The sequence below is a fragment of the Staurois parvus genome, unplaced genomic scaffold, assembly GCF_062004578.1.
Source record: "Staurois parvus isolate SC_StPar_1 unplaced genomic scaffold, SC_StPar_1.0 ptg002367l, whole genome shotgun sequence".
Classification (NCBI taxonomy): domain Eukaryota; kingdom Metazoa; phylum Chordata; class Amphibia; order Anura; family Ranidae; genus Staurois; species Staurois parvus.
In genome coordinates, this window is record NW_028320163.1 from 112322 (window position 1) to 129359 (window position 17038).

General features: G+C 41.2%; 1 protein-coding gene across 1 annotated transcript in view; it reads left to right on the forward strand.

The window, feature by feature from the left end:
* Positions 1 to 17038, forward strand: part of LOC149431172 (glypican-1-like) — a 132409-nt gene that overhangs the window by 95345 nt on the left and 20026 nt on the right. The window contains exons 4-5 of the mRNA XM_089665830.1: positions 9398 to 9563; positions 15298 to 15428. Coding sequence (XP_089521956.1) covers positions 9398 to 9563; positions 15298 to 15428 — 297 coding nt within the window. The remainder of the gene's footprint in view (positions 1 to 9397; positions 9564 to 15297; positions 15429 to 17038) is intronic.

A 17038-nucleotide genomic window follows, 5' to 3' on the forward strand; every position in this document is an offset into this window, starting at 1 on the left:
GCGGAGAGATTCAAGAGTAAGAGTACAGAATAGTGACCATTGGTTTTAGCTGTTAGTAAGTCGTTTGTGAATTTCAGGAGAGCAGTTTCTGTGGAGTGCAAATCCAGACTGAAGGGGACTGAGAATGTTATTCTCAAGGAGATGGCAGCTCAGCTGGTTGTAGACTAGATGTTCAAGGAGTTTGGATGCAAAAGGAAGTGAGGAGATGGGCCTTAGGTTAAGATTGGTGGGGTCCAGTGAGGCCTTTTTAAGTATGGGGATGACTAGTGCATGTTTTAGAGGGCTTGGGGAAGATGCCAGTAGAAAGGGAGAGATTGATAATCTACCTGACTGATCCATTGTTAACTGTCTGTTGAGTGGCCCAATGAAAACTTTCGCAAGATGTAAGAGAAAAAACTTTTTTTGCCCGTTGGCGGGCAATGTTACTGCTATCTTGTTGTCAATTATCAACTGTACTCAGTTCCCTTAGAGAAGATCCTGAAAGGCTTGCAATGCTAGAAAAGCTGCCCTACGTTCACGACAGTCGGAGTGTCTGCATTTCACTGGGCTCCAATGGCCTTGCACCGATCTCCTCAAACTGGAGAGAGACTGGCATCTGACATCAGAATTATCCCATCTCCTGGGCATGGCATGCCCTGAAAGAGGCACACTGGTGATGTCCAAAATTCCAGTTCATGCTAAATTTGTGCAAACAAAGACCTGATCCATAGACAGCATATCCCATTGACTGAGGAAGGCAAACTGAAATACCCTCATGTGCCACCTGGCCCATCGCACCACTGGAATGCCTGCTGCAAAAATCCCAATGAGGGTAATGCAATCCCTTGCCGATATGCTGTCTCCATGACTCTTCATATGCAAATTTTCATTTCGTACGTTTTTCAGTTTTTAAAAATTACTTGACTTTTTTGGGTATCAAATACTACTCCAAGATCCTTCATGGATTGAGAAGGGGTTAACTGCCTTCCCTGTTTGTTCACTAGCTGACCGGACTTGGAAAGGACTTCTAGGACAAGGTTGCAATGCTTCACCAGCTCCTGGCTTGAGTGTGCGACAATCAAAACGTCGTCCAAGTAGTGGTAGAGCCTTATCCCCTATAGCTGAATTACTGCCACCACTGCCAAGTAGATCTTCTAAACGATTCTTGGTGCTGTGTCAATTCTAAAATTGACAGACACCTGAACTGGAAGTGAAATCTGGCCATCACAAATCTCAGATGTCTCTGGTGCTCCGCACTGATTAGTACATGGAAGTATGCTTCAGTCAGGTTGACTGATACTAACCGTCTTTCCACTGAACTATTGTCATGACTGTCTGAAAGGAGTCCATCTTGAACCTCTTGGTGTATAAGTACCCATTCAATTTCTTCAAACCTAGACAGGCTGGAAGCTCTTGATGCCTTGAGTACTAGAAAAAATGGGGAGAAAACCCCAGATTCTGTTCTTCTGGCGACACTGGCACTATGGACTTGTTACAGTAAAATTCTTATACATAATCTTGCAAAATATTTTATTTCTTGAGATTTGTTGGTCATGAATGAAATGATTCAGTGGTCGACTTTGGAATCTTCTACTGTACTCCCACCTGTCTTCAGTCTTTTGATATTTGTTGCCCAAAAGCTCCAGAAAGAGAATATATTGGCCCCCGTCGGAAGAGACTGGTTGGGTGCACTAAGCCTTTCTGTACATCTTAGCAGACTGCTCTGAATTTTATTCCATTTAAAAAGGAACTGCAAGAATCTTTCACTGAGATCTGTTAAATTATAAGGCTGGAATATAAGATTTGGCCTCCTGAACCCTTCTGAAGTTTGATTGACTTGAGCGAAAAGATGGCTTCTCCCTCTTATCAGACTGTGGCCACAGTCTGGACTTTCCTCCTGTCACTCATTTAATTGCATCATGCAAAGCTGTGACTGAATGTGCCAGTACTCATACTGGGTCTGTCATAGACTCTGTCCAAGGTCATCTGCCAGGTTCAACTCCTCCAGAATCTTTCAGGTTCCACTTTTGAATTAAAAGCCATTTCTTAGTGCTTTAGACATCAAACTTAATGCTGTTTCTGAACGACAGGCAAAACCTGCCACAGTACAGATTCTCTACAAGTTTGAGGGCCAGCTTACCACAATTTCTGCTGTTTGGATGTGTTTCTGCATGCATATTTTCCAATGCATTTACCATGTTCCAGATACGTTCCATGCAGAAAAAATGCAACATGTTCTACTTTTGTTGACTGTACTGGAATGCATTGCACTGGTGTGAACTAGGCTATTGGAATCCATGGTAAACACTGTCAATGCATATTTGATGCAGAATGCATCTGGTGTGAACCAGCACTAAGACCACTTTTCAATCCATAGGGATATCTAAAGGAAAGGTTATTAAAAGGGAAAGATGCTGGAAGGCCATATCCACCCTGGAAGTTCATCACATAAACATGCATCAGCCACCTTCATCGGATAAAGCTTAGAAAACCTGCACTGTAAATTGGCCATCTTATCAGGTCTCTCCCATTCTTCATCAGTGAGTTCTTTACTCTCTGTGAATGGGAAAAGAAGGCTCGTCCTTCTTTTTTTTTTTTGGAAATGTCTGCAAGCTTTTAGCAGAGATTGTGCCTTTATCCCCCTATTCTAAAGGCAATAAGATAGCAATCAAAAGTATGCACATCTGACCTTTCTTCAGCCGCCCATCAATTCTTATGCTCCTTTTTTGTCTTGCCTGTGGCATGGATATTTTCCGCATACTTTTCGATTTAGCCTCCTAAATATAGCCTTTGAAATTTGCACATCCGATTACTTTTCCATTGTCACTTGAGGCAATTCATGCAAATTAATTTCCTCATCACTGCAGACTGCATGCTTGGTTAACATGCACCCTGAGCTGGGGGAGACCACTGCAACGCTAAACTGGTAACATGTAAACATTTTTAAAGTGTCGCCTATGGAGATTTTTAAGTACTGTAGTTTGGTGCCATTCCACGAGCATGCGCAATTTTAAAGCACAACATTTTAGTTATCTAGTTCCTCAGCGTAACATCATCTTTCATAATTTGCAAAAAAAATTGGGTTTTATATATACAGTGGATAAAAAAAGTCTACACACCCTGTTAAATTGTCAGGTTTCTGTGATGTAAAAAATGAGACAAAGATAAATTATTTCAGAACTTTTTCCACCTTTAATGTAACCTATAAACTGTACAACTCAGTTGAACAACAAACTGAAATCTTTTAGGTGGAGGGAAGTAAAAATAAAAACTAAAATAATGTGGTTGCATAAGTGTGCACACCCTTAAACTAATACTTTGTTGAAGCACCTTTTGATTTTATTACAGCACTCAGTCTTTTTGGATATGAGTCTATCAGCATGGCACATCTTGACTTGGCAATATTTGCCCACTCTTCCTTGCAACAACACTCCAAATCTGTCAAGATTGCGAGGGCATCTTCTGTACACAGCCCTCTTCAGATCACCCCACAATTCGGCTTGAGATCTGGGCTCTGGCTGGGCCATTCCAAAACTTTTATCTTCTTCTGGCGAAGCCATTCCTTTGTTGATTTGGATGTATGCTTTGGGTTGTTGTTATGCTGAAAGATGAAGTTCCTCTTCATGTTCAGCTTTCTAGCAGAAGCTTGAAGGTTTTGTGCCAATATTGACTGGTATTTGGAACTGTTCATAATTCGCTCTACCTTGACTAAGGCCCCAGTTCCAGCTGAAGAAAAACAGCTCCAAAGCATGATACTGCCACCACCATGCTTCACTGTGGGTATGGTGTTTTTTTTGGTGTTGTGCAGTGTTGTTTTTGCACCAAACATATCTTTTGGAATTATGGCCAAAAAGTTCAACTTTGGTTTCATCAGGCCATAACGCATTTTCCCACATGCTTTTGGGAGGCTTCAGATATGTTTTTGCAAAATTTAGCCGGGCTTGGATGTTTTTCTTCATAAGAAAAGGCTTCTATCTTGTCACTCTACCCCATAACCCAGACATGAAGAATACGGAAGATTGTTGTCACATGTACCACACAGCCAGTACTTGCCAGATATTCCTGAATTCCTTTGAATTTCTGGATGAGCAAGGAGCTTTGCAATACCTAGACTACATCCACTTGTATTGTTTGATCTGCTATTTGGATTGCTGACAAGACCACCAATTTTGAACTTGCGACATTTTTATGGAGGAGCAAGGTGCTCCGTAGTAATCAGATTATTCACATGTATTATTTGTTACTATTGTCATATTAACACTTAAGCTCACCACAGTGTATGAGTTTGCATCTAGTTTGGGAGTTACGTGGTGTATGCCCCAAACTGGATGCATGCACTTATAGGTATTTATTCACCAAAGTGTATTCATAAAAGGGGAGGTGCATTATAGTTCCCCTCCTAAAGTTTTTTTATTTTTGTATTTTCTTTGTCAAGTTTTATTTTTGTATATTCTTTGTATGCACTATTTAGAGGCATTCTTTAGTTAGAGAACTACAGCACTTATTTCACACCATTCACATGTATAGAAAGGAGAATATACCATAGGAATTTGTAGAGGGAGGTGTATTGTAGCACTGCACACTAACAGCCCTTTCACACTCCATAGAAACCACATGGTAGCACAGCAGTTTGACTCTCCCATTCATACACACACACCTGTGGCCATTGCTAGCAGCAGCCTTGAGATTGATAGGTAAACCACTGTGCAGGATTTTCTAAGTTTACATATTCCTTCTTTGCACTTTCATTCTATCTGTAAATATTAATAGTGGTACCAAATTTATTGAGCTTTATTATTAGAAGTGACATGTACTGAACTTGATTAAATTATCAGTGGGGTTTATTAGAAGATATGAGGGATAACTAGCTCACACACAGCTGTAAAAGGGACTTTGCATATTTATGCCTTGAGGGTAATGACTTTATACTTTCTTTTATCTGGGTGGGGACACATGTTATATCAATAATTCATGTATTAGTCATACTGATTATTTCCGTGAGTGATCAGACACAGTTAATATACATAGAGTTCTGGCCACAGTTTGGATACTGGTTACAGACCATAATTATTTTATTGTGTTGCTGTGGTAGAATGTTGGTAGGCTATAAATAAGCCTGGTATATTGTTCATATTCCCAGTGATGGCACCATTGGAATGACATCACCAACCCTGGCTGTAGATCAGTTCCAGGATATTTGTCAGTTCGTCACCAAATTATATGTTATTTGAGCCTTGTGTGTTATGATGTTCTGATAGTGTGACAGGTAACAAGAACCACTCTGAGGAGTTAACAAGGCTTTTTGACAAAATGCAGCATCCTCTGCACTGCAAGGGACTCTAATCTAATATGGCACTTCTGGCTTGTATTAAGTTAAGCCAAGTCGATAGTAATCAGCTTTTTGTCCATTAAAAAAACAGCTTTTTGCAGCCACCTGCAGGCTTAAAAATTGCATTTCTTTTAATTGGTAAATGCGTGTTAGTGATGGAAGCTAAATAGCGGAAAAGAATGCTCTGATCTCCACCACCTCTCCTCTTACTCCTTCATTCTCTGTCAGTCCCTTTATTTGCTGGCACCTGAACAGAAAATATATTTCAAGATGATAACGTCAGCCTACAAAGCTCTCTCCAACCCTCCCCTCCACTCATAGTCTCACTCACTAATTTCTAGACATTTCCTCATGTCCAACCTCTGAACAATACCTTACACTTTCTAATCACACTTCAGTCTTCTAGACCAGTGTTTCACAACCTTTTTCCAGTCAAGGCATCCTCCAAAATTATGGACAGTCTCAAGGCATTCTCCAAAATTATGGACAGTCTCAAGGCATTCTCCAAAATTATGGACAGTCTCAAGGCATTCTCCAAAATTATGGACAGTCTCAAGGCATTCTCCAAAATTATGGACAGTCTCAAGGCATTCTCCAAAATTATGGACAGTCTCAAGGCATTCTCCAAAATTATGGACAGTCTCGAGACACTCTTTAAAATTATGGACAGTCTCAAGGCACCCCATTCTAAAATGTAAAAAACTATTCTAATAGTTTTAAATAATGCAGCGACATCTACACATGTAGGACACCCAACATTAGAGGTGATTTATTTTTCCAAAGCAGATACACTTTTGCACACTGGTACTGACTAGTAATCCAATGTTTCTCTTCTCCCTCAGTTTTTCTCCATTGCTCAGCTAATGTGACCTCAGCACTGACAGAGAGAGACAGGGGACGGTCAAACAAGGATTCTGTGCAGGCAAGATCCTGCTTATCAACTGGTGATGTAATTGGTTGTCAGGACGCTGGTGGCTAGAAGGTCATAATGGTGCACAATAAAAACCTCTGGCTTTGTGTAACTAAAGGGCAGGCTTGTATACAAATTTTGGGCAATTTATAGACATTTTTCCAAGGCATCCCTGAAGATACCTTAATGCACCCCAGGGTGCCTGGGCACCCTGGTTGAAAAAGGCTGTTCTAGACTGCTCATATGCCTCTGTCTTCTCTGGGTCTCACTTCCGCTTCCCATTTGTCACTCTCCAAGCCAGAAATCCACCCTTAAGAGCTCTTTCACACAGATGAATCCGATCAGACCACTCACTGTTCTCTATGGGAAGGCGGATATTAACATTTTTATCGCAACCTGGTGCTCTGTTAGAGCCTTGCTTGCTTGTTTTACTAGTGACAATTGTTTCTCCACACAGGAAGTGAGGAGCAGCAGCAAAGACCAAAATCCCTGCTAGCTTTTTTATTGCTATCTGTATCATTGTTGCAGATTTTCCTTACACACTGTCTAATGAAAGCATTGTAAGGGTGACAGAAAGTAAGGGTAACTCTAATGGAGCCCCAGATAGTTGTAAAAACCCAACAAACATTCTGATTTTTGCCCATGCTAGTCATCATGCTGAAGGCAAATGTATCTGTATTAGTGCACTTGCTACAACACAGTTATGTATGTATGTGATACTTTTTTTTATATTTGCACTAAAAGTTACATTTGTGGGACAAGCTTTTAGGGTGTTTACTGCTTTTTTCTAAGGTACTGTGTTGCTTGGACCTTAGAAGAAAGGGCTAGGCACCCACACAGCTTGCATGAAAACTAAAATTTTCTTAATCATACAGGAGAGTAATTCTTAGATCTAGGAGTTACGCTCTACTTCAAAGTAGCAAAATAGCAAAAGTGGCAAATAGCAAAGCTTGACTCTCTCCTGCATAACCTCTCCCACTCCCAGCATTTTGGTTTTTTTGCTAATGTCTATAGATGATGGCCCGATTCTTTTGACTGAAAGTGTTTTCTACTTTGATACACTACATGAAGATTTAAAACTGCTTTTGGCTGCTAAGCCTCAGTGCTCCAGAGTAGCTGCAGTTATCCACATCAGTCCCTAGATATTTTTCTATTTGTATAGGTACCATGAAGTGAGGAATGGAGACGGCCTGTAGGCTGGTACTAGCACTGGATCCTGCAACAGGTGCTCACTAGGCAGGCAGTTGCATTCTGTGAGTTAGCTGGCGGGTGCTATATAGGTCAAGGATCATAGTCTGTTGTGGCAGAACCCCGTCCTGAAGACCCAGAAGGGTACACCTGACCTGGAGAGGTGAAGATTAAGCCATTACGCTCTGTAAAATTCAAAGTAAGAGTTTCCTGAAGACACCTGATTGGTAAAACTCATTTTAATAGGTGGCCGTCACATCCGGCTCCATAGTGACGTCACATGCAGTGCAGTGTTTCCGACCATTGGAAAACATGCTGGATCTAGTGATCCATTGGCTCACTGTTCCATTATACTTATGTTGCACATACTGGAGCCTGTATCCAAGGCACTTGAAAATGTAAGTAGTGTCTGTTTTTATTTTCTGGTGGACCCTATATTTTAATCAATACTACACTATATATACACATTTTCATCTTTTGGCATTTCTTTTTGGCAAAATAATGAGGATGTGGCTAAATCTGACTGAACCAACAAGAGTCTATTGTGGAAGTATGAAAGAAACAGTTACTGGGTGATACATCAGAGCAAAGCGTATATTGACCTTCTAATTTAAAAGAGGTCAATGATCTTTGGTGATCATGGTTAAAAAGAAAAGAGACACAGGTGTACTTTTATTTAGTGTTGGGATATCAACATTGGACTTTATTTTATGATATTTGGATTCGGACTGTATTGTATATTTATTGGATTATATTTTAAATTTGGTTATATAAACTTTGTTGTGGATTAGGTTTGAGGAATATCACATGAAACACGTGCACTTTACTAATTACTATAGGTTTAAAGGCGTTGCACACTTTATAAAAGCACAGCTACACAATTGATATTATTGGAGTTGTGCACCTTATATAATTTGGTATTGGTAACATTCAAGATAAATTGCCCCTGTCTGGAGTTCCTAGTGTTGGTTTCTACCTTGGAGGCTTTGAGAAACTTGGGTGAAGTAACAATTATTCTCACCATGTGTGGGAGCTGCAGGGAGCTGTCAGCTGGAGCTCATGGCAATTTTGCTTACTTTTCAGCACTGGACCCCCCCTCTTCAGGGGATTGCCATTCCAATCTGACAATGCAAGTGCTCTACATGAATCATCAAGGTAGAACAAGGAGTCAGGCACCTCTTCAAGAAGCAGTGCTCATTCTGACTTGGATAGAACTTTATGTTACAGCCCTGTCTGTGGTGCTTATTGCAAAAGTGCAAAATTGGCAAGGGAATTTAAGAAGTGTTGATGCTTTGTGCTTCAAGTCTCCTTTTTCCCATGTCTGTGAGGTTGCCACTTGGTCTTCGGCACATAGTTTGCCAAATTTTACAATGTGCATGTTCAGGCCTTCGCAGACGCCGGCCCTAGTCAGAAGGTCCTTCAGGTGGCCCTGTGAGGACCTTCTCTGTTTATTTCTCTTTTTTTATTGGTAATAAGTTGGTTGTTGGTTGTTGCTGGACAGCTGTTTGCTGTTTGCCTCCCCTCATGCAATTGCTTTTTGACATCCCAATGGTCTAAAAGTTAACTCTCCTGTGTCCTGTGCTGTATGATTAGGAAAACAGGATTTTGACTCTCCTGTAAAATCCCTTTCTTGGGGTACATCACAGGACACAGGTTGCTCCCCTCTTGTTTTAATGCTTGCAGATAAACTGAAGCAATGCTAGGAGTGGGAAGGGTTATGCAGGGCTAAGTCAAGCTTTGCTGTTTGCCAGGGTCCAATCACTTGGAGGTGGAGCATAATTCAATGATTTAAGAATTAACTATTCAGTGTTCTGTATTTATTCATATACTTCACTATAAAAACTATTATTTTTTGATTTTAAGCATTTCTCTATATAGCACCAAGGGGATGGTGACACTAATTAAATCAATAATAATATTGTTAATAATAATCCAACAAAATGCACGTGAAGTGAAAACAAAAGGTTTGTTAACATGTCTCCTCCCTTCAGGTTCCCATAAGCAAAGAATGCACACGCGAAGTCATGAAACTGATGTACTGTCCATTGTGCCGGGGCCATGCTAATACAAAGCTGTGTGATAACTACTGCTGGAATGTAATGCTGGGATGTCTGGCTAATCAGGCAGATTTGGACTCTGAATGGAGAAATCTGATTGGTGAGTAGAGAAAAATATTTTTAATTCACAGATGGAGTTAAGCACTTTTTCCATTTGAGTTAAGCTCTTATCATTGCGATTCAATGCTTTCTGACTCTCAGGCCCAAAGTAAGATGAGGAATCCTTACATTTCTCTGACTTGTGTTTTCTGCATGCTTGTTCCAGGAATGTGACTCAAAAGTGTTGAAGCCAGATACACCAGGCAACTAGCCTGTTCAGGAGACTCGTAATGGCAGTACCTTGTATATTTCTCATGCCAGGAATAAACTAATAAAACATTCCAAATCAAAAACAACCATTTTATTTTGGGTGGAAGGGCAGTAGGCTGTCCACAATTTTGGAATAATTATTATTTACAAAGCCCAGGAATGCTAATTATGTTGCTAAGCATAGAGATAAGTGTGCCCCCTAGTGGCTACATATATGTATATGGAATATTAATAATGAAAATGTTTCCAAAAAGAATGTTAAGATATCAAAGACATGTCAGAAATGTATTCTCAGATTAAATAATAATGACAAAACAAAATGTTCACAGGACATTAGTCAGTTGTGACCATTTGGCATGCCACATATGTACAAAAAAAGCCCTGTCCTTCCTTCCTTCTCTTTTTTTTTTTATAAATGTTCCTATTTAGTCCCTTATTAACCCTTAGTTTACCCCAGAATCTATAACAGAAAGCATTTTTCATAGCTCCAAGTGGATACTGTATTACCAGTTTCATCAACATCTATTATGTCCTTTGGTTGGGCGTTTTTTGTCTGTATATGTATATATTTCCATTGATAACCATTTACCATTCCATATACTATCTGTACAGTTGAGTCTATCTTGCTCTAAGTTAGTGGCTGTAGTTCACCATTGCTGATGCCCGTGATGCCTTCTACGTCTTGGGCATCGACCCTGGCTTACTATAGCCACCCCTTGCTGATTTTAATTATATGCCTTTTTGTGTTTATATCTGACTAAACTTTTGCCATCGATGGGTGGTTTTTTAACCTAATAAAAGGGTTTCATTTTTATCTACTATTTTCATTTTTTTGTACTGGTATGGTATGGTACCTTTAAAGCCCCATTTAGCTTTTTAGGTTAGGGATTTTGTTTCAATTATTCCATTAGGGGTGTGGTACCAGTAAAACCGTTACACAAGGATTGGGAGAATTATTTTCTCTCCACCTCCCACTTTCCCCTTATCCTTTACCCCAATTGACCCTAATTGACACCTTCTGTTTACATCTCCTTTTAGCTATTTTTTCCTGTTGATTTGTGTTTGTTTATTTCTATTTTTCTAAACATCAACATTTAAATATTTATTAAGTCATTTAAACTTTTTTTATCTGTTTTTTTTTTCTAATTTGTCTTTCGTGTCACAAATTTGAAAAAAAAAAATTATTTAGTTTGTAATGAAAATAACATTTCATTACAAACTGTGAAATGCTTTGTACCCTAAACATAATTTTAGTTTAATGTGAAACTGCGCTGAGTGCCAAAAAAATCCAAACATCCAAACAGTGAAGCAATAGCTGCACTCAAAAAATACCAATACAAATACTCAATAAGTGATATCCAGTTGTTGTTGAGCTAATAATAGAAAATATACTAATAGTGAGTCATTAATAGTTTAAATGTGCTGCTACAAATAATATTATTAAGTCAAAATGCATGAAACACCAAACAATAAAAACGTCTTTTGATGACAAAATCCCGATTCCGATGAACAGCCGTGTCCACAATAATTCTCCACGTGTTTAGTGAAATAGAGACTGTCATGCCCACCACCACAAAAAACAAACTGCTCCTTACCGAATAGTTAGACCCCAGATTATAGGCGGTCTAACAGAGCATGATGCTGAACATATCTTGCTTGTAACATCCTAGATGGAAAAAAGGTGTCACAGACTTTCGGTATCTCTCCTCCTCTCTTCCTCCCTTGTTTTGATCCTCTGTATACATAATGGCAATTATGACTTGCATGCTCATTTGTCTTTGAAGTTTGTAAGAGGTTTTTAACCTATTTTAATAAATCATTTGTACGTTATCACATTATCTGGAGTATTATCCTTTTTGACCGAGTGCACAGAGGATCACAATAAGGGAGGAAGAGAGGAGGAGAGATACTGAAGTCTGTGACACCTCTTCTCCATCTAGGATGTTACAAGCAAGATATGTATCATGCTTTTATCAAGATATGTATCATGCTCTGTTTGACTGCCTATAATCTGGGGTCTAACTATTCGGTAAGGAGCAGTGTGTTTTTTGTGGTGGTGGGCATAAGAGTCTCTATTTCTTTACAAAAGTGGAGGATTATCGTGGACAAAGCTGTTCCTCATAATTTTAGTTTAACAGGACAAATTTTAGAATAAGATGTATACTTTTTAAATACAGTAATGCTGATCAAAGTAGAAAAGTGATTTATTTTGGTTTTAGGTTCTTGTCTATGGATTGCATAAAAAAATAGAAAACATTTTGCAGGACAATATCACCAAAAGAGTCTCACATTTTTCTTAAAGTAAAGCATTTTTTGGTATACTTCTATGGATCACAGGAGTGCAGTTAGTTCCTTGAAGCCTGCTGTTGGCTGATGTCACAGAGCTGGTCTGGGCTCTGAAAAGATCCTGACCATAAGGTTGGGATCCTCCCAGAAGCCTGGTTCGGCAGCTGGCTGAGCATTTCAGCGAGCTCCTGAGAGCCTGAGCCAGCTGCTCCAGTTCCCTGTACAGCTTAGCACTCCAGGAGGGGCAGAGCAGAGAGCTGGAGACTGATAGCCAGAGCTCAGAGCCGAGGGGGTGAACTGAGCAATCACGGTGTTTGATCACTCATTTCACTGTACAGAGCCGGTGGGGAACAGATGCAACATTGGATCAATGCTGCATCCACCTAGGGGATTATTTTTTTTCTAAAACCCATACTTCTCTTTTTAAATCTCATATACTGTTTGTATTACTGTGTTATCTTAAAGGATAAATATTATTATTATACAGTATTTATATAGCGCCAATAGTTTGCTCAGCGCTGTACATTATAATGGGAGACAGTACATGAGACAGTACAGTTACAATGCAATACACAAGGGGTTCGAGGGCCCTGCTCCTTGGAGCTTACAATCTAGGAGAGAGGGGAGAGTGGTACAGGAGGAAATAGCTGTGGGGGATGGAGTGGTGGGAAGAGCGGAGGAGATCAGCAATTAGGTGAGGGCAGGGTAGGCTTCTCTGAAGGGGTGGGTTTTCAGGGTGCGCCTAAAGGTGAGGAGGGTAGGTGACAGTCTGATGGATTGGGGTAGTGAGTTCCAGAGGATGGGGGAAGCCCTTGAGAAGTCCTGGAGATGGGCATGGGAGGAGGAGACCAGGGAACTGGAGAGTAGGAGGTCTTGTGAGGAGCGGAGAGTACGTTTTGGGTGGCAGATGGATATCAGGTCGGTGATGTAGTTTGGGGCAGTGTTATGAATAGCTTTGTACGTCAATGTTAATATTTTGAATTTTATGCATTGGGCAGTCGGAAGCCAGTGGAGGGATTGGCAGAGGGGGGTGGCGGATACGGAGCAGTTGGTAAGGTGGATGAGTCTGGCCACAGAATTCAGGATAGACTGAAGCGGGGATAGCCTGTGTTGGGGTAGGCCGGCAAGGAGGGAGTTACATTAGTCAAGTCGTGATATGATAAGGGAGTGAATGAGTTGCTTTGTAGTTTCTGGAGTTAGGAACATGCGTATTTTGGAGATGTTGCGGAGGTGGAGTCTGCATGAATTTGTCAGCGATTGGATCTGGGGCTGGAAAGACAGATTGGAGTCTAGAATGACACCTAGTACTCAGGCTTACGGGGGGGGGGGGGGCTGATGGTGGCGTTGTTGGTCGTGATGGAGAGGTCATTTGCAGGCTGGGGGGAAAACTAGGAGCTCGGTTTTGGCAAGGTTTAATTTGAGGAAGTGGAGTGACATCCAGTCTGTCATTCAGAAGGCTAGTGATTCGGGCGGAGACTGAAGGAGTGAGGTGAGGGGTAGAGAGATAGTGTCAGGTACCGACTGGCAGTGACTCTAGAGATCCACAAGCCAGGGTTCCCCAGAGCGCAGAGTCTAAGCCCCAGTCTGCTTATTCACCAGAGCCCCTGATGGTGGGGATGGACTTGGAGCAGGCTGAGACCAGTTCGCAGCCCCTGAGTACACCCAGCTGTGGTAGAGGTAAATGCCAGTGGTATGAAGTGGATCAGAGCCTGCTGTGAAGAGGCGGAGCAGATCTGGCAGCAGCGGGTGGATCCGTGCAGGATGGATGGATGGATGACACCTTGGAGAGATAGCGAAGTCAGGCAGGCCGGGTCCGTAACAGTGGAGACAAACGGTACAGATCAGTAAGCAAAGAGTAATCGGGTCACAGGCCAGGTTCAGCAGCAGGAGGTCAGATCATCAGGAACAGGCAGAAGAGAAGTCAAGATGAGCCAGGGGTCAGGGCAGGAGACGGTCAACGGCAAACAGGGTCAGGCTAGGTCAGCAACAAGGCAATCTCAGGAACAGAACAAGCAGGAACAACAGGAACAAGACCAATACGGCAATGTGAGCATTGCAAGAGCTGGTTTAAATAGCCCGCCCGGCGCCGACAGGCGCGCCTGGGTCTTAATGCCTGCCCGGCACCGTCATTAGTGACAAGCGCGCGTGGGTCCTAGTGCCTGCCCGGCACCGTCATTAGTGACAGGTGGGCCTGGGTCCTAGTGCCCGCCTGCCTGTATGTCTTGTCGGGATCCTACGCATGTGCAGATTCGTGCGCCGCGGTGATCTTCTCGTTCCCTGACAGATAGATTTGAGTGTCATCAGCATAGAGATGGTAGTTGAAGCTGTGGGAGTAGATCAGTTGACCAAGGGAGGAGGTGTAGATGGAGAAGAGAAGGGGCCCGAGGACAGAACCTTGGGGGACCACAACAGAGCGGGGGAGTGAGTGGGAGGTGGCAGCGTTATAGGTAACACTGAAGGAGCGTTGAGATAGATGGGAAGAGAGCCAGGAGAGAGCGGAGTCTCTGAGGCCAAAAGAGTATAGTTTTTTGAGGAGAAGTACACCTTTGTAAAAAAATAAAAATATATAAATGCACATCTTTTAGTAGGTAAAAAGGAGCAAGGCAAGGCTCATGTAGAGTGTCAGTGTAGCAGTCCCTGACTAACAAATAGAATCAAAGAACTACCTAGAGCACTGATTAGTGCCCTGGTAGCTCACTGAGAGCTAAAACCATCAGCCGCTATGGCTGACGATATTTGTAATTCTCCCATTCACAGAAATCTGTGAATGAGTGATGCAGTTGGATAGGAGGAGCCCCGCACGGTCACGTTTTTAAAAAATTGCAACAGCGGGTATGGGGTGAAGATCTTCAGCTTGCTGTCACAATGGAGATGGGTGCTGCTGCAACAGTACCATGTTACATGTTACGCCCTGAATAGGGGATGTAACGTATAAGGATAGGTGAACTTATCTTTTTAAGTAATGGCAAAGTTATTTCCAAAAAACAGCTTGTAGCAGAAGTGTAAGAATTGCTCAGGTCAATAGGGGTGTGTACAGGGGTGAAAGCTGAGCTGGTTAAAGCACAAATCCAACCAAAAACCAGAGCTATGGCCAACACAATTTTAAATTGATGACATTAACATTAGCCTCAGTTCTAATGACAAGGCTAATCTTTGTGTGAGAATACATGAATAAGAAAATGTTGTATTATATACAAGCAAACCATAAAATGATTGTTATCTCTTCTTGTGGTTTTCAGAGTCTTTATTGCTAGTTGCGGGCAAGTTTAATGGAGCTGCTGGAGTGGAGTACATTGTGGGAACCATCCATACAAAGATTTCTGATGCTATAACCTACATGCAGGAGAACAAGGACTTAGTAACCAACAAGGTATTTTCAGGCAATGTATTGCGGTTTCATCAGACATCCTAATATAAACATTCACTGGAAACACAATATACAGTCATGGCCAAAAATATTGGCACCCCTGCATTTCTGTCAGATAATGTACCACTTCGCCCAAAAAATTGTTGCAATTACAAACGTTTAGGCATTCCATGCTTATTTCTTTTGTTTGTATTGGTATGACACAAAAAAGTGGAGAAACAAAAAGCCAAATCTGACACATTCCACACAAAACTCCAAAAATGGACAGAACAAAATTATTGGGACCTTCTCAAAATTGTAAGAAATAATTGCATTCCAAGTTTGTGATGCTCCTGTAATTTGTAATAAACTCACCTATATCAATTAACAAATCTTAATGTTCCTGTGTCTACTGTGTGCAACATTGTCAAGAGGCTTACAGCCCATGGCACTGTAGCTAATCTCCCTGGACATGTACGAAAGAGAAAAATTGGTCAAATATTGCAACGAAGGATTGTTTGAATGGTGGATAAAGAACCTCGATCAACTTCCAGACAAATTCAAGCTGACCCAACTGTGTCAGCTCGCACTATACATCATAATCTGAATAAAAAGGAACATTATGGTAGGAGACCCAGGAGGACCCCAATGCTGACACAGAAACATAAAAAAAGCCAGATTGGAGTTTGTGAAAATTTACCTGAGGAAGCTAAAATCTTTTTGGGAGAATGTGCTGTGGACAGACGAAACAAAATTACAGCTTTTTGGCAAAGCCCATCATTCTACTGTTTTCTGAAAAAGCAATGATGCATTTAAAGAAAAGAATACAATCTCTACAGTCAAACATGGTGGAGATTCACTGATGTTTTGGGGTTGCTTTGCTGCTTCAGGTATTGGATGTCTTGACCGTGTGCATGGCATTATAAAATCTGAAGACTACCAAAGATTTTTGGGGAGCAATGTAGGGCCCAGTGTCAGAAAGTTGGGTCTCCATCAGAGGTCATGGGTCTTACAGTAAGACAATGACCCAAAGCACATGTCAAAAAGCACCCAGAAATGGTTTCAGATAAATCGCTGGAGAATACTGAACTGGCCAGCAATGAGTCCAGATCTCAATTCCATAGAGCACCTGTGGAGAGATCTCAAAACAGCAGTTGGGAAAGGAACCCTTCCAATCTGAGAGACCTGGAACAATTGGCAAAAGAAGAGTGGTCCAAAGTTCCAGTAGAGAGGTGTAAGAAACTCATTGATGGTTACGGGAAGCAATTAATTTCAGTTATTTCCAAGGGATGTGCTACCAAATATTAAATTGAGAGCACAATAATTTTGACCAGTCCATTTTTTGGGTTTTGCATGGAATGTGTCAGATTTGGCTTTTTGTTTCTCTACTTTTTTGTGTCATACAATGCAAACAAAAGAAATAAACATGAGAATGCCTAAACATTTTTGCTTGCAACAATTTTCTAATGCATTATCTGATAGAAATTCAGGGGTGCCAATATTTTTGCCCATGACTGTATGTAAACTCAGTGGCCAGGAAAATGGAAATAATTGCAATGCAAATGTGCCTACTCTTTCCATTTACACACATGAAACACCTTTTGATACGCAATAGCAACTCCATTTTTGCAATT